We start from the raw sequence: 25,033 nt of genomic DNA on the forward strand, positions 1-25,033 counted from the left end.
TTGTTTAGAAGCATCAGCCGGAGGAGGCACAGCTGCAACAGCAACAGCAGAGAGCCTGTCTCCCATGCAGACATGCAATGGCATTAAGGACAGGTTCATGCAATCGAGGTTAGTATGTTACCAGTCCCCAGTCACCCACATGCAACCACATTCCATGCAAGGAGGAGCATGCGCAGACTTATTCCCCTATCTGCTGAGCAAAGCATCTAGCACCTCTCTCCCACCACAAGCAAAGAGCATGCTCGGTTTGGGTATTCTTAGCCTTATTTTAAAATTCATATAGATTTCCTGGCCCTCGACACATACAGGCACAGACCCCTCTCCCCAGGGCCAACAATACGCTTCTCTGTCCCTCTTCACCTCCTGGGGACCCTGTTCCCTCACACTTCGTCACTCACCTATGCCCCCCCCCCCAATAATACTTAAAACTTTCTGAATTTCACAACCATCCAAAAATTATGCTAATGGGAGTTATTTGATTGCATTTTCATAATACCATAGAGTTGGGAGGGCCCTGAGGGTCATCTAGTCCAACCCCCTGCAAGGCAGGAATCTCGGCTAAATAATAGATGACAGTTGACTATCGAACCTCTGCTTCGAAACCTCCAAGGACAGAGGGAGAGCATTTTGGCCCGATGTTTAAAATAAGTTCTGAGTGCAAATGCTGAACTCTCCTGGTGCAAGAGTTGGGGGGAGGAGACCCAGTGCCCCCCGCCCTGCCTCTGAGTCTGACCAGGATTTTTAAACAGTTCCTTTCCCTCTCGGCCAAACTGCCTTAGCCTTAAGAGACAAAAGCCTGACCCACCACTACGCACAGGAAGCATTGGCTTACGTCAATGTCGCATCGCTCCCCAGTGTAGCTGGCACTGCACACACATCGATACCGGTTTACAGAATCCTGGCAGGTCCCCCCATTCTGGCAGGGATTGGGGTCGCAGTCATTGATGTTGATCTGGCATCTGCAAAAGAAATTGGCAAGAGTCAGCCTCGACCCAAAGAAATGATGGCGTTGCAATCGGCACCTGGAGGGGAGGGGAGGGGTTGGTTTAGGGCTCTGCCTCTTCAGTGGGTGAACTTAGCAAGCTGGAGAGGCTTTCCTCCAGGGGCAAGCTAACTGCCCTGCAAGGGCCGGCCCTGTGGAAGACACAGCTGCCATGGTGGGCTTTGCACTCTCAGCAGTGCCTGCTTAGAAACAGCCAGAGGTCTCTCTTCTTGAAAGGCACCAAAAGCTGAAAAAGTCAGTTTCCCACTTCCTGCTTGCTCCCATCTGTGGGCTCCAGCCCTCCCACAGGTCCAGCTGGCTTACTGGTCAACTACATCTTAGGGTGGTTTGCTCTTCTTGGTGCAATAAGGACAGGCCAACTGTGTGCTTTGTGTGAGTCTCTCATGGAAATAGTCTCTACACACAACAAAGAGACCCAAATATATCCAAATAGTATCTATACTGCACTCATACAGATTTATAACCACATCCTTAGTCTTGTGGAGACTTTCAGGCAGCTTGCATTTTATATAGAAGCACAGTTTGGTACCCAAAAGCAAATTTTCTATAAAGGAAGACTGAGTAAGTGTGAATTGCACCTATTTCTCAATGATCTTTGGTGAACCAGAGCATTGATTGAAAGTGAGATCTGATAAAGATCTTTCCTCTAAGGCAGTGGTTTTCAACCAGTGTGTTGTGGCCCCCTGGGGTGCCTTGAAGGATGATCGGGGGTGCGGTGGGCAACCCTGGCCTCTGTCCCTCTTCCCTCCCCTCCCTCCCTCCTCTATCTCTGCCTCCCCAAGGCTTGCGCAGCTGTTTGTTGCAGCAGCCCTGGCTACAAGCTCCCCAGGGGAATGCTGGCTCTGGGGCTGGCCAGGGGATGCTTCCCCAGCCCCTGTGGGGCAGTGTGAGGAGGCATCTCTCTTTGGGGCAGAGGGGGGACAGCTCAGAGACCAGGGACAGCAGCTGCCCAGAGGACTCCCAGGGAGAGGGGAGGGGAGAGGAGGCTGAGGGAACACTCCACAAGGGAGGGTGTTCGAAAAAGGGTGAGGGGCTGCCAGCTCTGCAGGCAAGGGGGGACATAGCTGGGCTCCTGAGCCCCACAGGGGTGCCACAGAAAGAATGGAGTTGGTCAAGGGAGCCGTGGACTCAAAAAGGTTGAAAACCTCTGCTCTAAGGAATCAGAAGCTAAAGCCTATTTGCAGGAATGAGAGAGACTCCTCACTGAAATGAGGTTGTTGGGAATTTCTGGTTTCCATTGCCATTTGATATTCTGTATGCAGTTGTAAACTCAGTATTATACAGATACTATTTGGATATATAGAGGATTGTTTTTAAAGGGTAATACAACGAGAATGCATTCTGTGAAAACAGCCAAGCTGCTCTTTTGAACAAACCAGTTGCTGGTCTCCTTGGGCCACTGGCCTGGCCTGCAGTGGGGAACTCTGGTCCTACCTTCTGCCTGTGTAGCCTGGCTTGCAGGTGCAGTTGGCTCCCCAGACCCCACTCATGCACTTGCCGCCATTCAGGCAGGTGAAGTTCTTCCCGCATTGCTCAGGTGGGTACGGCCACCTGGTTGGAAGAAGGAGAAGGAGAAGGAGAAGGAGAAGGAGAAGGAGAAGGAGAAGATTGTAAGCATACATACAGCATACATTTTCTAAGTTTGTTTAAAAGGGGGAGGGACTTTTAACAAAATCAAAACAAACAGTGGCAGTGCCGGCACATCTGCACTTGTAACTAGATACCCTTTGGCCACGCCCACTTTGACCCTGGGGCTGTGATTGGCCGCCCCTGCCCTGATGCCCAGGAAGGCTTGGGACGAGACTACCCAAGAGGCCACCACGTCCCATCTGCATCTGACCCCGCAAGGTCCTTCCAGAGGACAAATGCAGTGAGGCAGGCAAGCCTTCTCTTCCTGGCACCAGCTTCACAGCCCTTTCAGTGCCAGGCAGTGGCCTCTTGGTCCACCCAGGCTTCTTGAGAGACTTGGGCAATCCAGACCTCTGCTTTGCATTTTGGAGGTGCAGCAGGTCCTGTTTCATTGCAACTCAAAGGGCTTCAGCTCAGTGACTGAGCACCTGCTTTGCACGCTGAAGGTCTCAGGTCCAACCCCCACTGTCACCTCCAGGTGGGAGAGGCTCTTGCCTGAAGCCCCAGAGAGACTCCACCAGTCAGGCTAAACTGCAGGTGAAACTCGAAAAATTAGAATATCGCGGAAATGTTCCTTTCTTTCAGTAATTCAACTTGAAAGGTGAAACTAGTATATGAGATAGACTCGTGACATGCCAAGCGAGATATGTCAAGCCTTGATTTGTTACAGTTGTGATGATCATGGCGTACAGCTGATGAAAACCCCAAATGAACCATCTCAGAAAATCAGAACATTCAATGAAATCAGCAAAACAAGGATTGCAAATGGAGCAAGATTGGACCTCTGAGAAGTAGAAGCAGATCTCGCTTTGCATGTCACGAGTCGATCTCATATATTAGTTGCACCTTTTAAGTTGAATTACTGAAAGAAATGGAACTTTTCCACGATATAAGCCTGCTTCCTAAACATGCCAGGTCTCTCTCGCCTTTTAATGGTTTCTTGTTTTGATTTAAGGTTTTCTTTTACTTGTTTATCACGAGCTGCTTAGGGAACGTTTTGCTGTGGAGCAGCATGCAAAGGGCATCAGTAAAGAAACAGTGTATTGGTTATTAACTGTAGTGCAGTAATCTCCCTTCTGTCTCAATTGCAGCAGCCACTACGGAAAAATTATCTTAATGCTCTAGATTGAAGTGTATGCCCTGTGGACGCGAGCTTAATCTGCAGCATAGAAGATTTCCCAAAAGTCTGTTTTGATGCCATGTGGATGACTGCATGCAAGACTCAACATCTGCACATTTGCTTGGTAATTGTGTTTAAATATAAATAAAAACACAGAAACAAACGAACAGCTTGCTTCAGGCTAATCTTCCCAGCACCATCCCTGGAAGCTCTGCTCCCTCCAGCAGCATCCTTAGGGGTCAGGGGTCGGGGGGACACCTACTCGCAGTGAGGGCCTGTGTACTGTGGAGGACACTTGCAGGAGTAGCTGTAGACCCCATCCACACAGGTCCCACCATTCTGGCACTGGTGCCTAATACAGTCGTCGACGTTAATGTGGCAGCGCTTCCCAATGTAGCCCTTCTCGCAGTTGCACTGGAAATCAGCCACTTCATCTATGCAGGTGCCGTGGAGGCAGGGGCTGGACTTGCAGTCGTCAATGTTGGCCTCGCACAGCAGCCCCTCCCACCCAGGGCTGCAGGCGCAGCTGAAGGTGTTGAAGAGGTCCTGGCAGGTGCCCTGGTGGAGACACGGGCTGGAGGCACAGACGTCTTGCCCCTGGCAGCCAAGAAGGGTTGCCCGGTTGTTTGTCTGCAGGAACTGTTCTGGCTGTGGGTACGCGGTGGGGGTAGCCAGTGGCAGGAGCACTCCACCCACATCTGCGTGCCCAAGGCAGCCGGTGAAGTTTTCAGCCAGGACAATGAGTGCGTTGCTCTTCAGGAAGTCCAGGTTCCCAGCATTGCCCTGGAGGGTTGTGTTGACGGACCCATCCAGACAAAGGTGCCATCTTGACGAGAGAGCCAAGGGATCTTCCATGGACAGCGAAAGCGTGTGCCAGGCGCCATCCGAGACTGGCACCTGGCTGAGGAGGTTTGCCCCCTCAACGCCGTTCCCACTCCTGATCTCTACCAGCAGAGAGGAGTTCTGGATGGCCACCAGGAGAGAATCCACAGCCACCATGGCCCGCAGCAAGATGCTGTCTTGGTCCCTTGTTCTGAAGTCCAGGCGGAGGCTATGGAGGGCTCTGGTGATGGAAGCGTTGGCTGTGAATTCAGCTGCGTCGCGCTCTTGAAACGTGGCCATGGCCAGACCTGCAAGGAGGAGGAGGTGAACATGGCAGTCAGAGGAGGTGCCCTGTGCCAGGATCCCCTGAAAATAACAAGGATCCCCGCTTGAAGGTGTCTTCCAAGAGAGAGCAGCACTGACTATCCCTGTGTACTGAGGAGCATCACTGTCTATATCTCTCTTGGTGCCAATCCTAGCCACAACTTTCACAACACATGCATGAGGCCACTAAAGGAGGATATCTTGCCCCCTAAAGCAAACTTCCATGGCAAATTTGTGGTCTGTTGAAGGCAGTGTGCCTCCAAGCACCCACTGCTCAGAATCACAAGTGAGAAGGGCTGTGTTGTTCTCACCCACAGTGAGCATTTTAAAGGATGAGGGGTCCTGGGTGGAACAGGGATATTTACCTGCACTAGTCACTGTGAAGGGTGGGGAGATTTTAGTCCACAGCTGATACGATCTGCAATTAGGTGTTTTATTGTGATTTGCAGATTCGTTTTATGATTGGTTTTATCTCATGCAGTTTCAGATACTCTTGTTCACTGCTTATGCATTCTGTATTAAGTGGTTTATGCAGAACTCATTGAGGAGAGGGCGACTGATAGTTACCAGCCACGATGGCTGGGCTCTACCTTCGCAGTTGGAGGCAATTATGCTTTTGAATTGTTGGAAACTGCAGAAAAGGATAGTGCTCTTGCACTCTTCCTGCTTTCCTACAGACCTCTGGTTGGCCACTGTGAAAATAGGATGCTGGACTAAATGGGCCTTTGGCCTGATCCAGCATGCCACTCTTATGTTCTTATAAATTATTTAAATGAATGATAGAAAAGGGGAGGCTCTTGCGCTTCTGGCTTCAGGTTGCCTTTGGCCCTTGCATGATGCTTACAGACATAGCCGGAAGGGACATCCACGCAGGTTGTGGCTTGAGGACACAGCTCACTCATGCACCAGACTCTCTCGTGGCAGCGCTTGCCTGTGAAGTTGGCTGGGCAGCTGCAGCTGAAGTCATTCCATGTGATGGTGCACTGGCCGCCATTGAGGCATGGCCCAGACTGAAAGACAAGAAAGGAGCCTGGTCAGAGGAGGTGGAGGAACAGGGCCCACTGTTCCTTTTGCTTTGGAGAGACATGCATTGCTGGGGGTCTGAGGGGCAGCGGGAAGGCTAGCAGATTTGGATGAGGAATGCCTGGGAGCCGTAGCTGCCATTGGATGAAAATGGTGGGGTGCATGGCTAGCAACTGGATTTCCAACCCTAGCTAGAACCTTTCTTGCCTCAGCGGAAGGTGTCTAGCTCAGTGGTAGTGCTGGGAGGTCTTGGTTCTCTCCCTGGCATCGCCAGGTGGGGTATGAGTGCCTCCTCTCTGTAACCCTGCAGGGCCCCTGGCAGTCAGCATAGATCATAGTGAGCTACATGGAGAAATGGCAGTTTCTCATGCTTACGCTCGACTTTTCTGCTATTTTCACTTTCTCACCACCCATGTCTGCCTCTTTGTGCTTTTCTTTTCTGCTGCAAGCAAGACTCTGGTGGCAGCTTTGGTGGTGTGAGGGAGGGCACTGTGCTCAGGATACCATCTCTAAGACTTTCTGCTCCCTCCCCATTTGCAACAGCTGGAAAGCTGGGACTTGGCTTCTCGTTTGCACTGGGTACTTAAGGAGAGGTCTGAGGCCAAGTTATTATCGAGTGGGGAGGCAGGAATTGATCTAGTTAGGGGGGAGCTCTCTTTGTACTAATGAGCTGGATGCTTTTAAGCTCCATAAAGATGGAGCATTGTCCCTCTGTAACTTACTACAGAGCAAGAGAAGTGGTGGCCGGGTGTGGGTGTGTGTGGGTGTGTGTGTGTGTGTCCCCTGCATCTGTGTGTCTCTGTGTAGGTGGTGCACTGGGTAGGCCAGCACTGGATCAAATTTCCCCCTGCCAAAAAAGCCTTCTTTCTAGACCTCTATGTGTGCAAGAGGTGCCTTTAGCCCCAAGCCAATTCCAGACAGAAAGGTTTCAATGCATGCATGCAGTGGCCCTTGTGGGAGAAGATGCTCATCTGAGGGCCAAGCGAGGGAGTGAGAAGCTGGATGGGGACAAAGAGAGAGAGAGAGACCATGAGCACATGCTGAATAGAGGAGAGAGGCAAAGGACAGTCCATACTCCACCTTGCCAGGTCAATGCTGTTACTCCTGCCTGCCCAATGCCTGGTCCTTTGACAGCGTAAGGAGGAAGAACATAGGAAGGAAATGCTGGAAACGTGTAAGCTTCTAGACCACCCTTCACCAGCCTGGTTTGCTGGGGTTGATGGGAATTGTAGTCCAAAACAGCTGGGGGAAACCAGGTTAGCAAAGGCATCTAAGGTGACCCCCCTTGGCATTCACCTCCATGCCAAGCCAGTGCTAAGGCAAGAGCAACAATGAAGTGGTGGTAACAGCCCTGCATGAGCCCTGCATGTGCAGGCATTTCCTCTGGCTAACCGGGACTCACTGCCCCCCTCTTGCTTACGTGTGTCATGGAAAAAGAGGTGGGGGAGATGCTTTGCATGCAGAAGGTCCCAGTGAACTTCTCAGCATCTCCAGGTAGGGCTTGGCATGCCCACCTGTCTGAAACCCTAGAAAGAGACTGCAAGTCTGTGTCCACCACACTGAGCTAAATAGACTTAGTGAACAGCAGCTTCCTCTGCTGTTCTTGCGGGAAGACCATAGACGGAGTACATGCTTTGCATCCAGAAGGTCCAGGTTCAATCTCCAGCATCTCCAAGTAAGGCTAAGAAGGACACCTGTCTGAAACCCTGGAGACCTGCTGTCTGCCAGAGTAGACAACACTGGTCTAGATGGCCTGGCTCAAGATAAGGTTGCTTCCTTTGCTACTCTGTCGCTGGGGAGGAAACTGGCAGAGCAATTGTGCACAAATTCTTCTGGGCTCCGCTTTGCATGCACCCATTGGCCCATTTGCAATCTCTCAACAGCTCAGGTAGTTGGAACAGAAATGTTCAGAACTCACTTCCACGGTGGCCAACCAGATGCCTCTGGGAAGCCCACAAACAGGACCTCAGTACAGCAGCAGCTCCCGCAGTTGAGATTTGTCCCAGAAACTGGTACTGAGGCATACTGCCTCTGACAGGAGAGGAAGGACACAGCCATCAAGGCTACTAGCCAATGATTAGCCTTATTCTCCTGCATGAATTTGTCCCGTTTGAAGCCACCCAAGTTGGTGACCATCACAGCCTCTTGCAGTTGAGAGGTTCACAGTTTAAGAAAGAATTTCTTTTGTTGGTCCTGAATCTTCCAACATTTGGCTTCCTTGGACATCCATAAGAGTTCTGAGAGAGGAAAAATGCATCTCTAGATGCTTTCTACACATCACACATACTTTGTACACCTCTGTCATGTGTGTTCCTCACTGTTTCTTGCCTTCTCTCTAAACTATAAACAAAAAGAAATGTCATAACTTTGCTGTCTGGCAAAAGCAAACCCCATTTCACACGCCTCCTATGGAATTCGTTCCATGGGTTGCTTGGATGGCCCCGATATAGTTCTCTTCACAAGGTGTGACTTCCCGGCAGGATACCTCCAGTTGCCAGCTGCTGGAGGCGTACCCTGCTTGTGGGCTTGCAAGGGAATGCTGGTGGCCACTTGAGGAAACCATCACCGAGCTCGTTAGGCCTGTGGCCTCCTTCTGCCCTTCAGTTCACAGAGGTACAAGTTGGCCTCTGCCGACCTGCTGTCACCTCCAGATGTTTTGGACTACAACTCCATGCTGGGTGGGGCTGATGCGAATTGTAGTCCAAAACATCTGGAGGGCACCAGGCTTGCGAAGGCTGCACTATAATACCATTCTCAGCAGAGACAGACAACTTCTGGCATTCTCCTTACCTTGCAGGTGTCATCAGAGGTGCATCCGAAACCAACGTTGGTGGTTTGCCCCACAAGCCTCTCTTGTGGGTCACTGTGGTTAGCAGCCAGATGAGGGACAAACTGCATCTGCCAGTCATTGAGTCGAACATCCTGGAGGCAGCCTTTAAAAGGCCCTCCCCACGTGGCAGCACTGTCTTGGTCCGGGAGTCCACCCACATGAACCACGAAGCCAGGAGGGAGAGGAGTCACCACCAGGGGTCCCAGTTCCTCCTCTCTGCCTAAAAGGCTGGTGTAAACAAGACCATTGTGGAAAGAAAGCACTACAAAGTGCCTGGTGCCATCCGCCAGCTGCCCAGTTGGCCCAATGGGAGCAGCAGAAGGTGCATCCATCTGGAGCTGCCCATCCTTCAGATACACTGTGAGGAAAACTTCACTTTGGTTGCTGATTTGGGTCACCAGACCACTGGGCCTCAGAGTTCGGATGAAAAACGAAAGGTTAAAGTTTGCCCCGAGACTGCTGTTAACTGCAAAGGCAGCAAAGCTTGAGGAGTTGTCTTGGCTGAAAGTTCCTGCAGGAGACTCTGAGGAAGAAAGAACAATGAATGGCAACTCTGAGCTGAAGGGAGCATCAGAACAAAACCATTCTGAGACCACTAGGCTGGTCTCAACCCATTCATCATCCCTCTGGGACCTTTGGAAATGGCTGAGGTTCTGCAGAAGGACCACAGCATAACCTAGGCACTGGCAATTGCAACCTTCAGGGCCATAATTTGCTGTGTGTGCAATTGCCTGCCCTTGAGCATTGGAGAAGAGCACCCAGCGGCACTTTGTTGGGTCTACAGTGGGTGCCCAGGGGAATTGCCTCTATTGCCATAAGATCAAGCACATGAACCGTGAACTGCAACCTCTCCACCCCAGGCCTACATCACCTCCCCCAAACAGAAGATTGCTTCCAAGCCAACCCACCTCCCTCTCAGAGGGGCCAACAAGCACTCTCACTCATTACTCACCATAGGCGCATGTACGGCCTTCGTAAGGCCGAGCACAGTGACAGCGGAAGTCTGCCCAGAGGTCAATGCACTGGCCGCCATGTGAACAGGGCTGGGAGTGACACCACTCTGTCCTCTCGCAGCCCAGCTCAAACCCAGGGGCTTTCAGTCCGATCACCTCCTGTGGCAAGACAACCTTAGAATCAATCTGCAAGTCTTCCAAGCAACCAAGGAAACTCTTTGTTGGGTTAGGTGTTAAGTCCTCTTCAACTCCTCCAATATATATGTGCAAAAAGGAGGGCAGGAATGAAATGGGGGCTCCCTCTCCAATGGGGGTGCTATGCAAACAGACACCCCCAGCACAGGCTTCATGCCAAAGTTTGAGCACGAGAGAATCCTGCAGCAGGACTTCTGCCTTGTGCCAATGGCCATCGGCCACCTTCGGTGCCTCCAAGGTGAAAGACAACGGAGTGTCCTGCATCAAAAGTGTCACTCGCAGGAGGCCACCAGAGAGCTCCAGGAGAAGGTGCTCTCCTGGCTGGCCTCGGTAGAAGAGGACGGCATCGGGGAGGGTGGTCCGGAACCGGAGAGCCACACTGGCTTGGTCCCCCTCTGGCGCCTCCCTGGCACTCTCGTCGTCTGCAGTCATGTTGATGAAGAGGTAGACACTGGCTGTGAAGGAGAAGGTGGTTGGCGTGGAACAGGTGGAGCCATAGAAGCCAGGGTGGCAGCGGCACAGGTGGCCGTGGGACTCAGACTGGTAGGTGGGGATGCACAAGGCCTCGTTTTGGCAACTGTGGTTCTGGCACCCGGTCAGCTCCACAGAGCAGTTCTTCCCACCCCAGGCAATGCCGTTTGGACCAAGGATGCAATGGCAGATGTAGTCAGCAATGCCATCTTCGCAGGCTCCTCCGTTTTGGCAGGGGTGGTCTTCGCACTCGTCAATGTCAGTGGCACACTCCACACCTGGCAAAGGAAGGAAGGAAGGAAGGAAAGAAGGGGCAAGTTGAAGTGGGAACTGTTTGCTGAGAGGCACCACTCCCAACCCTGACACACAAGCCCCCCACTTGCATTGCTGCTTCCACTGCAGCAAAGGAGCTAAAGCATCTGCCGGGTTCACTACAGTGGGGTGAACAGAGGCTACGAATCAGGCCTGGCAGAAGGGAAGTGGTGTCCTTCTTTGCTAGTGGGCTGGTAATGAGAGCAAACCCTTGATTAAGAAGGCCTATTACCCCTCCAACCCCCTAACCCAGCTTCCTACTAATCCACCAAGACAGCTGCACAGATAAACAAAGCCTGGATTATTCCACTTAATGGCATTATTACGCCTGGCCTGCAGGTTTGGGAGGAACCAGAGCACGAGAGGAATGTGGAATTTGGTCCTGCCTTTGCCCTGCAGGCCGGCATGGAAGCACTGCAGGAAGAGTGAGTGTGCAAGCTAACCTTTGGAGACGCAGCTATAGCCACCTTTGCAAAGATGGGTGCCTGAGGATTTCATGCTCCCACCTAAGAATGGAGAGAAGGTAGTGCGGTTCAAAGCTGTTCTTATGTCAGTGTGAAGGGAGAGAATAATTTCCTCAATGCTGCTTGAGATTCAGGAGCCAGCTATTACAGAAAGAGGGCCAGTGCATTCGTGTGCAAAGCCCTAAAGCTATGCAGGCCCCCTAATATCTGAGAGACCACTTCATTCCTTGCAGACCCTCTCAGGTGTTAAGATCAGCAGAGAGAGCCCTTCAGAGGAAGTCGAGGTCTGGGACAGAGCCTTCTCTGTGGCAGCCTCTCAGCTCTGGAACTCCTTCCGCACAGAGGTGCACCTTGCACCTTCACTATACAGCTTCCTGTGAATGCTGAAATTGCATCTCTCTATCCTGGCTTTTTACGACCCACCTTATTTTTGTGATTATAAGCTGCTTTAGGCTGTATTCTATATTGTGTTTTAATGTTATACCCCACCCTGGGTGAAGGGCAGGCACCAGATTTTTCACTCTATAAGACGCACCAGACCACAAGATGCACCTAGTTTTTGGAGGAGGGAAACAAGAAAAAAAATATTCTGAATCCCAGAAGCCAGAACAGCAAGAGGGATATCTGCTTTCACTGGGCAGCAATCCCTCTTGCTGTTCTGGCTTCTGGGATAGCTGCGCAGCCTGCATTCGCTCCATAAGACGCACACACATTTCCCCTTACTTTTTAGGAGGGCAAAAGTGCATCTTAAAATACGGTAATTAACAACAACAACAACAACAACAACAACAACAACAACAACAACAATGCTATCTAATAGCCTTGGCAAGTCCCTGCACTAGCAAATAAATGTTTAGGCACCATTTGGCTACCTGAAGCTGCACAGGTTCCTATTGTGCTGGTGGGCCTGGGCATCAGGAACAGCTGTGCTTTGAAGTTATTATTTCAACTTTTTCATTGCACCTTTCCTCCAAGCTCAAGGTGCTCTGTGCAGTTATCCCCTTCCCCATCTAATCCTCACAACCAGATTCTGAAGTGCATGAGGTTAGTGAGGTACGTGAGTTAGTGACTGCCCAAGATCACTCAGGGAGCTTCATGAGTGTGTGGGGATTCGAACCCTGAGTTCTTTAGCCCAGTCCCACACGGCCACCCTTGCTCTCTGCAACAGCAATGGTTTTGTTCTGGATCAGGCCGGATCAGGCCAGTGACCCATCTAGTCCAGCATCCTGTTCTCTCACTGGTCAACCAGATGCCTGTGAGAAAACCGCAAGCAGCAATACTCCGTCTCCTGTGACTTCCAGCAACTGCAATTCAGAAGAATTGCTGCCTTTCAACCGTGGACGCAGAGAAGAGTCATTGCGGCCAGGAGCCACTGATAGCCTTCTCCTCTTCCATGAATTTTTCTATTCCTCTTTTGAAGTCATCTAGGTTCGTGGCCATCACTGCCTCCTGTGCAAGAGTGAACCACGGTTTTAACTACGTATTTTAAGGCACGGTTTTAAGGGACATGGGTGGTGTCCCTTAAACCCCAGAGCCTAGGACTTGCTGATCAGAAGGTCAGCGGTTCGAATCCCCGCAATGACGGGGTGAGCTCCCGTTGCTCGGTCCCTGCTCCTGCCAACCTAGCAGTTCGAAAGCACATCAAAGTGAAAGTAGATAAAGAGGTACCGCTCTGGCGGGAAGGTAAACAGCATTTCCGTGCGCTGCTCTGGTTCGCCAGAAGCGGCTTAGTCATGCTGGCCACGTGACCCGGAAGCTGTATGCCAGCTCCCTCGGCCAATAAAGTGAGATGAGCGCCACACCCCAGAGTCGGCAACGACTGGACCTAATGGTCAGGGGTCCTTTACCTTTACCTTTATACTTCTTTTTATCTGTCCTGCATCTTCCAACCTGCAAAACTCCGTGCAGTGCATTATACTTTGAAGCTTTGGCAATCAACTAATAAAAATTGCCAACAATAAGCTGATTGTCAGGGCTACAAAGCAGCTCCTGCAGCTCACCACAAGACCAGTAGGTCTTTGGTGCTTTCAGAAAGGTTTGCACAGTGTTTTGATGCCCTGGCAATCAACTAGTTGCCAGGACTCCAGAATGCCATGCTTGTGCCTGCACAGTGTTGATTTCAAACTTGTTGTTGTTGTTTAGTCGTTTAGTCGTGTCCGACTCTTCGTGACCCCATGGACTAGAGCACGCCAGGCACCTCTGTCCTCCACTACTTCCCGCAGTTTGGTCAGACTCATGCTGGTAACCTCGAAAACACTATCCAGCCATCTCGTCCTCTGTCGCCCCCTTCTCCTTGTGCCCTCCATCTTTCCCAGCATCAGTGTCTTCTCCAGGGAGTCTTCTCTTCTCATGAGGTGGCCAAAGTACTGGAGCCTCAGCTTCACGATCTGTCCTTCCAGTGAGCACTCAGGGCTGATTTCCTTAAGAATGGATGCGTTTGATCTTCTTGCAGTCCATGGGACTCTCAAGAGTCTTCTCCAGCACCATAATTCAAAAGCATCAATTCTTCGGCGATCAGCCTTCTTGATGGTCCAGCTCTCACTTCCATACATCACTACTGGGAAAACCATGGCTTTAACTATACGGACCTTTGTTGGCAAGGTGACGTCTCTACTTCTCAAGATGCTGTCTAGGCCTGTCATTGCCCTTCTCCCAAGAAGGAGGCGTCTTTTAATTTCGTGGCTGCTGTCACCATCTGCAGTGATCATGGAGCCCAAGAAAGTAAAATCTCTCACTGCCTCCATTTCTTCCCCTTCTATTTGCCAGGAGGTGATGGGACCAGTGGCCATGATCTTCGTTTTTTTGATGTTGAGCTTCAGACCATATTTTGCGCTCTCCTCTTTCACCCTCATTAAAAGGTTCTTTAATTCCTCCTCACTTTCTGCCATCAAGGTTGTGTCATCTGCATATCTGAGGTTGTTGATATTTCTTCCGGCAATCTTAATTCCAGCTTGGGATTCATCCAGCCCAGCCTTTCGCATGATGTATTCTGCATATAAATTAAATAAGCAGGGAGACAAAATACAGCCTTGCCGTACTCCTTTCCCAATTTTGAACCAATCAGTTGTTCCATATCCAGTTCTAACTGTAGCTTCTTGTCCCACATAGAGATTTCTCAGGAGACAGATGAGGTGATCAGGCACTCCCATTTCTTTGAGAACTTGCCATAGTTTGCTGTGGTCGACACAGTCAAAGGCTTTTGCATAGTCAATGAAGCAGAAGTAGATGTCTTTCTGGAACTCTCTAGCTTTCTCCATAATCCAGCGCATGTTTGCAATTTGGTCTCTGGTTCCTCTGCCTCTTCTAAATCCAGCTTGCACTTCTGGGAGTTCTCGATCCACATACTGCTTAAGCCTTCCTTGTAGAATTTTAAGCATAACCTTGCTAGCGTGTGAAATGAGTGCAATTGTGCGGTAGTTGGAGCATTCTTTGGCACTACCCTTCTTTGGGACTGGGATGTAGACTGATCTTCTCCAATCTTCTGGCCACTGCTGAGTTTTCCAAATTTGCTGGCATATTGAGTGTAGCACCTTAACAGCATCATCTTTTAAAATTTTAAATAGTTCAGCTGGAATACCATCACTTCCACTGGCCTTGTTATTTGCAGTGCTTTCTAAGGCCCATTTGACTTCACTCTCCAGGATGTCTGGCTCAAGGTCAGCAACCACACTACCTGGGGTGTACGAGACATCCATATCTTTCTGGTATAATTCTTCTGTGTATTCTTGCCACCTCTTCTTGATGTCTTCTGCTTCTGTTAGGTCCTTACCACTTTTGTCCTTTATTATGGTAATCTTTGTACGAAATGTTCCTTTCATATCTCCAATTTTCTTGAACAGATCTCTGGATCTTCCCATTCTGTTGTTTTCCTCTATTTGTTTGCATTGCTCGTTTAAGAAGGCCTTCTTGTCTCTCCTTGCTATTCTTTGGAAATCTGCATTCAATTTCCTGTATCTTTCACTATCTCCCTCGCATTTTGCTTGCCTTCTCTCCTCCGCTATTTGTAAGGCCTCATTGGACAGCCACTTTGCTTTCTTGCATTTCCTTTTCATTGGGATGGTTTTCGTTGCTGCCTCCTGTACAATGTTACGAGCCTCCATCCATAGTTCTTCAGGCACTCTGTCCACCAAATCTAAATCCTTAAACCTGTTCCTCACTTCCACTGTGTATTCATAAGGGATTTGACTTAGATTGTATCTTACCGGCCCAGTGGTTTTTCCTACTTTCTTCAGTTTAAGCTTGAATTTTGCTATAAGAAGCTGATGATCTGAGCCACAGTCAGCTCCAGGTCTTGTTTTTGCTGACTGTATAGAGCTTCTCCATCTTTGGCTGCAGAGAATATAATCAATCTGATTTCGATGCTGCCCATCTGGTGATGTCCATGTGTAGAGTCGTCTCTTGTGTTGTTGGAAAAGCGTGTTTGTGATGACCAGCTTGTTCTCTTGACAGAACTCTATTAGCCTTTGCCCTGCTTCGTTTTGATCTCCAAGGCCAAACTTGCCAGTTGTTCCTTTTATCTCTTGCCTCCCTACTTTAGCATTCCAATCCCCTATAATGAGAAGAACATCCTTCTTTGGTGTCACTTCTATAAGGTGTTGTAAGTCTTCATAGAATTGGTCAATTTCAGTTTCTTCAGCACCAGTAGTTGGTGCATAAACTTGGATTATTGTGATGTTAAAAGGTCTGCCTTGGATTCGTATCGAGATCATTCTATCATTTTTGAGATTGCATCCCAGTACAGCTTTCGCCACTCTTTTGTTGACTATGAGGGCCACTCCATTTCTTTTACGGGTTTCTTGCCCACAGTAGTAGATGTGATGGTCATCCGAACTGAATTCGCCCATTCCTGTCCATTTTAGTTCACTGATGCCCAGGATGTCAATATTTATTCTTGCCATCTCATTTTTGACCACCTCCAACTTACCCAGGTTCATGGTTCTTACATTCCAGGTTCCTATGCAATATTTTTCTTTACAGCATTGGACTTTCCTTTCGCTTTGATTTCAAACTACATGAGTGTAAATGGGAGAGATGACATCACTATGACCATCTATCTGGTTGCTGACCGGTGGGCAGCCTGCAAAAGGTGGGGGAGAAAAGGATTTAGCTGGAGCCAGTTCCCCACCAGTTATACACTGGCCTGACTAAAGATGGGGCATGACTGTGGACAATTTTAGCATTTTCTTACCACCCAGGGGCTTGGGGAAAAGGAGGGGTTTGGGCAGGGGCAAGAATTGCCCCCTCCTTCCACACTCTTGCCAGGACCAAGCTGCCTGCCTGCTGGGTTGCCTCTGGAGCGCATGGGGCCACCTGCTAAATTAATCCTCCCGGTGAACTGGCAGCCCCCTGCTGGTGGCTAATTAAGCGTGGAGTCTTCATCCACTGGGAGGCTGGGCTGTTTTGATTCCAGCTTTGTTTGTGGATCAGAGCAGGTCTCTGCTGGGTGCCTCTGCAGTGCCTACAGGGCTACCCTGTGCAGCCCCACAAAGCAAACAGGTGCTTTGGGAAAGGAGCTCTTCTCTAACACTGTCTTCCTTCAGGGACAGTGCAGTCAGCAGTGGCCCAGCAGAGCTCATTCCCACTGGCTCACTGGTTCTGTGCCAGGACTGGGCTCGTCTGCATTCACCCTTGGTCAACTCTCATGGAGGGGTAGGGGTGGTGGCACACGGTTCGGGTGGGTGTATCCAAAAGTGTATGTAGTCACAGCACACTCTTGAATACATGCATGCTCTTTTGCATGCATGCACACACAACAAACATGTGCGCATCAGCCAAGGAAGCCCTCCCCCCTTACAAAATTAATCCTCCGGTGACTGGGGAGGAGGGAATTTGCACCCTCATCAGTGCTCTGTGCTGTGCTGGGCAGAAGGGTCTGAACTTCTCTGTCTACTCCTTGCCTCTTTAATCTTTTCTGTTCCTGTCAACCCAAGTGGGGTGGGGTGCTTAGATGGGGTGGCTCAGGCCCCTCGGCCAAGGGTTGCCTCCATGGGGCAGACTGCTTCTCTGCCTTCTCAGAATCCATGCTCCTTGTGCAGCAGCCACAATCTCTCCCCCTCTCCACTTCACTTTCTTGCCAAAGCTGAGTGTGCATTCCTGCGTACTAAGGGCCACTCTCCGTTTAGGTGACACACAGAGGCCGCAGGACTTGCACATAATGCCACACTCTTCATGGCCATTCCCATTTCGCAGGTGGCTCTTCTGGTAAGAACAGGCTTTGTGAGGGGCGGCCTGGCACCACAGTGCAGCTCCTCTTCCTCTTAATGAGTCTGTGCAGGAAGACTTGCCAGTAGATTACGTTCTTCGTTGTCAAAGGAATTAGCATTCTGAGACATGAGTGGGACAGCTGGGCAGGGCTCAGCCTCTAAAACAGTCTCCCCCTAAGCTGGTGCCTTCCAGATGTTTGGACTGCACCTCAAACCAGTCCTGGAGGGCATCAGCTTAGGGGGGGCTGGCCTAAATAAAATATTGTTGTGCACCACCACAATCTCTGATGGGCAAGAGGTTCCAGGGGTTCCAGGCGCATACATACCCAGCGTCTGGCTTCCTTGGAATGAGGGATGGCGGAGACTGTGGTGTCTTTGTGATATATGGTTTATTTATGTATCTATACAGCCTGAGCCTACAATGGAAGGGCTCACGGCCTTAACACCCCAGAAGACCTCGCTTCTCCCAGTCAAGGGTTCTAGCCGAAATCAAGCATGGCTTCTGGCTGCTTCTAGCCCAGTTCTCACCTCAAACACTCTCAGGATTTTGTCTTCTCATTACCAGCCATCTGAGGGAGCCCCCCCCCCCTCTTTGCACACACACCCCAAGCTACTTCCCTTGTTATACTAATGATGGTGCTTAAATGGCAACTATGTCCAATATTTCACAAAGAAACTTGCCAGCCAATGCAAAAATGGAAAGCCAGCCAGAGTGGCTTGGGAAACTCAGTCAAATGGGTGGGGTATAATTAATAAAATTGTTGTTGTTGTTGTTGTTGTTGTTGTTGTTGTTGTTGTTGTTGTTGTTGTTGTTGTTGTTAGACTTTAACCCAGGGGTCAGCAAACTTTTTCGGCAGGGGGCCGGTCCACTGTCCCTCAGACCTTGTGGGGAGCTGGACTATATATATTTTTTGGGGGGGTGAACGAATTCCTACACCCCACAAATAACCCAGAGATGCGTTTTAAATAAAAGGACACATTCTGCTCATGTAAAAACATGCTGATTCCGTCTGCGGGCCGGATTGAGAAGGCGATTGGGCCGGATCCGGCCCCCGGGCCTTAGTTTGCCTACCCATGCTTTAACTCTTGCTGGATCCAAGACCCCACAAATTGGAAGGGACTCAGGCACCATGCAGACCCATTCCCCCAAACTTACAACTCTTTCCCTTTCTCTATTTCTCTGAGAATAATGCAGTCTTTGGAACAAGGGGGGTTGTGTAATCTCCCTGACGTGACCCACAACCATCCTCCGCAGAGTACAACTCACAACTGTACACATACATTAAGCCAGCGAAGAGAAATATTGCTATCTGAGTCCTGGTAAAAGGCATGGTCCCTCAAGAGAAGGCGACTCCGCTGGCTTCATTTCTTAGATACTTCAGTTTTGGGGGTAGAGGAGGTCTTTGTGAACTTGCCTGTATTTACATATTCATTTGACGCAAAGCCTCAGGAAGGCAACCCCTTTCTCCTTCTCCGGAAATGAGAAGGTTTTGCTCTAGGCCTTTCAGAAATAGGCTGGTACAGGCCAGGAAATAACCTACACTCAGGTGGGAGGGAGGGAGTTTTGGGAAGCCTGCTGCAGAAAGGGAGGCAAATATCCTCTGGGGGGCGGGTTCACTTTAAAAGCAGAGGGGGTAAAACTTTGGTGTGCAACCACACAACTTCAGGCCTCTTCCAAAAGCTGGGGGGAGAAGAGTTTCCCATGCAAAAATAAAATAAAGCAAGCACATTCTTACCATCACAACCTTTCTGCCTGTGGCAGCACCCCTAAATCCCAAAGGCAGTAATCTTACCCCCTCCAGACTGATTTATTTTTTTCAGGTATATTCTGCAAGATGTCCTTCCCACAATAATAGTGCACACATGGTGGGTTCATACTGGACGACCCACACATATTCCCACACTTTGTTAGTTGTTCTGCAATGTTTCCCTGATGTTTTTGCATTATTGGCATTCAGGGTGTTCCTCTTCCACAACGGCAAGACTGAAAAAAGCTAAACTTGGACACTTGTGATACAAAAACTCACAGACTCTCAGCAGGAAGCAGCCTGTCTGCCCCAAAACCTTTAACACCCCATACCATCATTAATGCTCAATTAAGAAGGGCCTTCACGTAACCCATAATCTCTCATTCTTCCTCTGCCAGAAAAGGAGGACCCCTAAACTGTAGCAAAAAGAGCTCTTGGGAAAGCTGGCCACCCTCACCACCTTGAGAAGGGCACTATCAGAAGGCTGCAGCTCTTGCAGTTGTCACAAAAGGGCTTGCCAACACAGTCGTGCCTTAAGGAATGAATGACGTGCTCTGAACAGACTCACCCTTGTCTTGGAAGCCTCCTTGCCAGGTATATTTGAGCCACCTCCTGTGGACCCTGCCAGGGTGGTGGTGGTGGTGGTGGGAACAGCATGGAGAAAATCACCTTCTTTGGGCCAGGGGGGCTACTCCTAAAAGGTGGGAGGGCAGCACAGTCCACCAGCCCCGTGGCTAATGATCAGATTGAGGGGAGCTCTATTCTAGCAACATCCAGAGGACCACAGGTTCCCCAGCTTTGTGTCAGCCTGCTGGTCTACAACTGCCGGGTTGGAATCCTCTACTCGGTTGCAGCCTGATCCATGACGGGTCTCAGCCATAGTGCAAACACCATACAGATACATGGCAAAGAATAAAAAAGCCCATTCTCAAATGTACATTCCGAAAAGGTGGACTACTACCCGTGCCTGTGCCACAGACGGCATACAGAGTGTCAGAGGTCTGGTTTAATGAGCATTTAGCTAAAAATTCGCTGGCCCTGCATTCCTCAACGTCCCACGCTAGGGGAGTGAGACTCTGGGTGGGCAGAGCCTGCCTGTCACACAGGCCCCTCACCCCCAGCTCAGCCTAATTAAAGAATCCTACATCTCTTAGCAGGGGATTAAGCACCAACCTCACCCTGGCCATTTCCATGGGCAAGGGAACCCCCACCCAAGCCCACCAACTCCCACCAACCCCAAGAGAGGAGGAAGCAATAACCGGGTTCTGGACGGAGAGAAACTCTTGCTGCTTTGCGTGGTGGAGACTGGACTACATTCCACAGTCCTTACCTACTGGAGAGAGAGAATAGGGCTCCCCCCCCCACTGCACTCCACCCCGACCCCTGCCCGTCCCAGGGCATCCGAGCGTGAAGCAAGCGCATGAACCTGAAACAACAACACTACGCTCCAGGCACAGCCAAGCGCGCACACACCCACACACACCAGGGCTAAACTTTCCCAAAGCCAGACCAGCTAGCTGAACAGCTAACCCGCACAGAGGCATCCTCCCTCTACAAGGGAAGCACCTTCCCCGCTCCCTTCCATCCCTGGCTGGAGTCTGCGCACCCTCCCTCACACAGGCAGGATAAAGAGGCGCCTCTGTCCATTACCTGCCAGGAAGAGACAAATTCCACCCAGGAAGACACCAACCCGCATGGCGTTCATGGCTGCTCCCTTGCTGACATGGGAGGGCAGGCGGGTCTCAGGAGGAGAAGCCAGGAGGGGGGGCAGGGCTCAGCTGGGCTGGGAGAGCAGCGTGCACACTCCTGGGTCCCAGGCAGGAGGAAAGGGATTGGAGAGGAAGCCTGCCAGCACACAACCACCTAATCCATCTCAGCTCTAAACCTCCCCAGCTGGCTCCTATCACTGCTGACAAGAATGTTTGCTTGCGACCTCCCCTGCAGGGCAAGGCGGGGCTGGGGGGGTGGCAAGAGAGAGGGGCTGCGGTGTGCAGGAGTGTCTGGCCGCAGCTCATGGGTAAAGGGCCTGCTTTTCATGCAGACCATCCCATGTTCAACCCCCAATGGCATTTCCAGGTACGGGTGAGAAGGAGCCTTGCCTGAAATTCTGGGAGAGCTTCTGCCAGCCATTGTACTATAATTATTCATTGTACTTGTATTAGTTGGGACGCGGGTGGCGCTGTGGGTTAAACCACAGAGCCTAGGGCTTGCCGATCAGAAGGTCGGCAGTTCGAATCCCCACGACAGGGTGAGCTCCCGTTGCTCGGTCCCAGCTCCTGCCAACCTAGCAGTTCGAAAGCACGTCAAAGTGCAAGTAGATAAATAGGTACCACTCCAGTGGGAAGGTAAACGGCGTTTCCGTGCGCTGCTCTGGTTCGCCAGAAGCGTCTTAGTCATGCTGGCCACATGACCCGGAAGCTGTACGCCGGCTCCCTCGGCCAGTAAAGCGAGATGAGTGCCGCAACCCCAGAGTCATCCGTGACTGGACCTAATGGTCAGGGGTCCCTTTACCTTTACCTGTATTAGTTGCACCCAACAAGTGGTGCAGAAGGAAGTGAGGAGCCACCTAGGAGAGGGGAAAACTCTAATACTAAACCTCCACTGCCTTGTGGGACATCTTTGGGAGATGAAAAGGCTAAGGAGTAAACCTGACAGAAATCTGGAGTGGGTGCTTCCTTCCAGCAACTCCTGGTTCCAATCATCTGCTCTGCTTTCCTTTGGACCCCATCAGCGAGGCCAAGAGGGGGGTCTTGTCGTCTGGGCTGCCCAGGACCTCAAAACACACTGCCCAGACTCGTGTCCCCATGGAGGTCACTTCAGTGTCGCTAATACAGTGGTTTGACTTCACCCCCCAGAGGCACACTCCATTGTCTCTCAAGACAGACAGATACCAACAACTTGTTTGTCACACACACACACACACACACACACACACACACACCACTTTTACCAAAAAAGTAAACACAAAGCGACTTAAAATACAATGCAAAAATAAACCAAACTACAGAAAATAAAAGCTGGTCTGAGGCATCCCTCCATGTGCTTGACAGACCAGTGGCCTGAATCAGTGTGAGGCAAATTCTCCTTTTGCTATGAGGGAAGGGTCATACCTTAGTGGCAAAGTGCATGCAAAATGTCCTGGATTCAATCGCCAGTGGCATCTCCAGGTAGGGCTGGCGGAGGCTCCCTGCCTGAAACCCTGGAGCTGCCAGTCAGTGTAGACAGTACTGAGCTAGATGAACCAGGGATGGACATGGTGTAAAGAAGCGCCCTCTCTTCTGACGTGTGACCCACGCTCCCTCCCTCTCTGCTGCATGCCTGGGTCTCATCTGAATCTTATTTGCTTGGGAAGGAAAGGGTTGGCATCCCCTGGGCAACAGGGGGTGTCCCTGAATTCAGCCCATTGGCTAGGAAAACAATGGTTTCGGAGGGGCTGGCACAAACTGCTTTGCCGCAGACTCTGCTTCACATGAAAAGCACGCCCCTCCTTTAGGCCACTCAGCTCACACTTGCCTGGTGACTTCCCTGCTGGAGAGAAGACAGCAGTGACCATCTGAGCATAGCAGGGTGGGCTTCCTCCTCCTCCTCCTCTCACAGGCTCCACAGTTATTAATGGCTTGAGCATGTTAAGAGGGATACGACGTGAGGAAAGGCAGCAGCAGAAGGCCCCACATTCTGTTTTGTGTCAAAGTTCACAACACCCAGCAAAGATAACTGAAGCAGAGTCGCTCAGTGGGTAGAGCACCTGCACTGCATGCAGAAGATCCCCCATTGAACACACCTGCAGGAATCTCCAGGTGGCCTGGGAGAGATTCCAGGTGGGTGGATGGCCTGACTCACTGTAAGGCACCTTTCTATGTTCCTAGAGAGAAACTTGCTCAAGCCAGATCCTTGATTTCTTTTGTTAAAAAAGCCAGAAAAGAATAAAATAAACTAGCGACATCCTGGCCGCAGCAAATACCAATTCACAAGAGTGACCTTTAAATGCTCAAATACCAGTGAAGCCCCAGTATATCACCTGGAAGCCATCTTGTGGGGGGGGGGGCTACAGAGCAAGCACAGGTGATGCACCTCAGCCTCCTGCTGACATGAAACCAGAGAGGAGGCAGACTATTCTGGCAAGTCCCCCCCCCCCCCCATGTTATTGTCCCACAAGCTCTTCCTCCCTGAGGGAAACGTCTGCTGCTCCCTGTAAACAAATTGGTGCTGGAAAAGGGATAGCAGCTCCTCAGTTTGCAGGCCCCCTGGGATGGGGCTTTCCATGGGACCCCCCCCCCCCCCCGCTGTAACAAAAGAGAGCTAAACTGACCACCAACCCCCTCGCTCACAGATCTCAGATCTGACTGCAACACAGGCAAAGAGCAACAGTGCCAGACAACTCGAGCAAGTGAGCCACGCCATATGCTGTAAAGGAAACCACGACATCCGTCATTTTGGATTCAAGGAACGAGCAGGAGTGCAGAAATCAGAGCAGATCCACACCATACAGTCAAAGCATATGACTTACACACACACCTGAATCCTGGCAACTGTGGTTCCACCCTCACAGAGCTGCCGTTCCCAGAGTTCTATACAGGTGAAACTCGAAAAATTAGAATATCGTGGAAAAGTTCCTTTCTTTCAGTAATTCAACTTCAAAGGTGAAACTAACATATGAGATCGACTCATGACATGCAAAGCGAGATGTGCTTCCACTTCTCAGAGGTCCAATCTTGCTCCATTTGCAAACCTTGTTTTGCTGATTTCATTGAATATTCTAATTTTCTGAGATTGTTAGTTTGGGGTTTTCATCAGCTGTACGCCATGATCATCGCAATGATAACAAATCAAGGCTTGACATATCTTGCTTGGCATGTCACGAGTCAATCTCATATATTAGTTTCACCTTTGAAGTTGAATTACTGAAATAAAGGAACTTTTCCACGATATTCTAATTTTTCAAGTTTCACCTGTAGAACAAATCAAGGCTTGACATATCTTGCTTTGAATGTCACGAGTCAATCTCATAGATTAGTTTCACCTTTTAAGTGAAATTAGTGAAAGAAAGGAACTTTTCCACGATATTCTAATTTTTCGAGTTTCACCTGTAGGTGGGGAGATATGTCATGTGCGCTGAACGTATAGTTTGGATCTGTACTCGGGGGACGTGGCTTTGGGCGTACCCCTCCTTCCCTGGCTCCTTCCCTCCAGACCCCTAAACTGTCCCCTGGTTGTTCTGGCAAGGGGGCTGCGAAAGGGGCTTCCTCTACCTGCTCCCCTCCTCCCCCCTCAGCAGAAGTCCATTCGCAGCGCAGTCTGAGCTGTCAACAGACAGGCAGGTCAGGGCTCCTGCTGACTCCATCCCTTAACTCAGCCCTGCTTCAGAAAAGGGGTGAGGGCTTCAGATGGGGGGGGGGGCTCAGGGACCCAGATCAGGCTGGCAGCAGCCACTCATCCCAGGGGCTGCTTGAAAGAAAGGAAAAACCCCACCGCAAGGCAGGGCAGAGCTGCCACAGAAAGGCATATCAGGAACGATTGTGGGAAGCTTCCAAAGGCTGCTCCGTGATCCTAATGTGAAGTAATAAGCTGTTTACCCAGCAGGACCAGACTGGGATTAATTGACAAAGCAGGAGAGATTAATAGCTATTATTTCCCTGTCAGCTTCGCTCCTCCACAAACTCTCACACTCAGCTTGCAAGGATGCAGAATTCGTTTGCAGCCAGGCCCCTGGGCTAAGCTGATCCCCCAACCCCCACCCCATATACAAGGCAATAGCCTCTATGGGCCAAATAAAAGCACTCCCTGGACTCTGATCCTCACCATCAACCTCCCCCCCCCCACAAAAAAAGAAAACACCTCACATGCAGTGACAAAACCTAAGAACACTCTCAGATCAAAACCAGGAACTGAGAAAAAGGAGCTATAAGCAGCCCACATGGCTGAACCCCTGGCCAGCC

General features: G+C 50.5%; 1 protein-coding gene across 1 annotated transcript in view; it reads right to left on the reverse strand.

Moving 5' to 3' along the window:
* Positions 1–25,033, reverse strand: part of CRB2 (crumbs cell polarity complex component 2) — a 70,027-nt gene that overhangs the window by 7,175 nt on the left and 37,819 nt on the right. The window contains exons 7-12 of the mRNA XM_028714487.2: positions 9,704–10,648; positions 8,712–9,274; positions 5,743–5,908; positions 4,015–4,882; positions 2,438–2,554; positions 833–959 (exon numbers count right to left, since the gene is read on the reverse strand). Of these exons, the coding sequence (XP_028570320.2) occupies positions 833–959; positions 2,438–2,554; positions 4,015–4,882; positions 5,743–5,908; positions 8,712–9,274; positions 9,704–10,648 (2,786 nt within the window). The remainder of the gene's footprint in view (positions 1–832; positions 960–2,437; positions 2,555–4,014; positions 4,883–5,742; positions 5,909–8,711; positions 9,275–9,703; positions 10,649–25,033) is intronic.

Source organism: Podarcis muralis, chromosome Z (genome assembly GCF_964188315.1).
Source record: "Podarcis muralis chromosome Z, rPodMur119.hap1.1, whole genome shotgun sequence".
NCBI lineage: Eukaryota > Metazoa > Chordata > Lepidosauria > Squamata > Lacertidae > Podarcis > Podarcis muralis.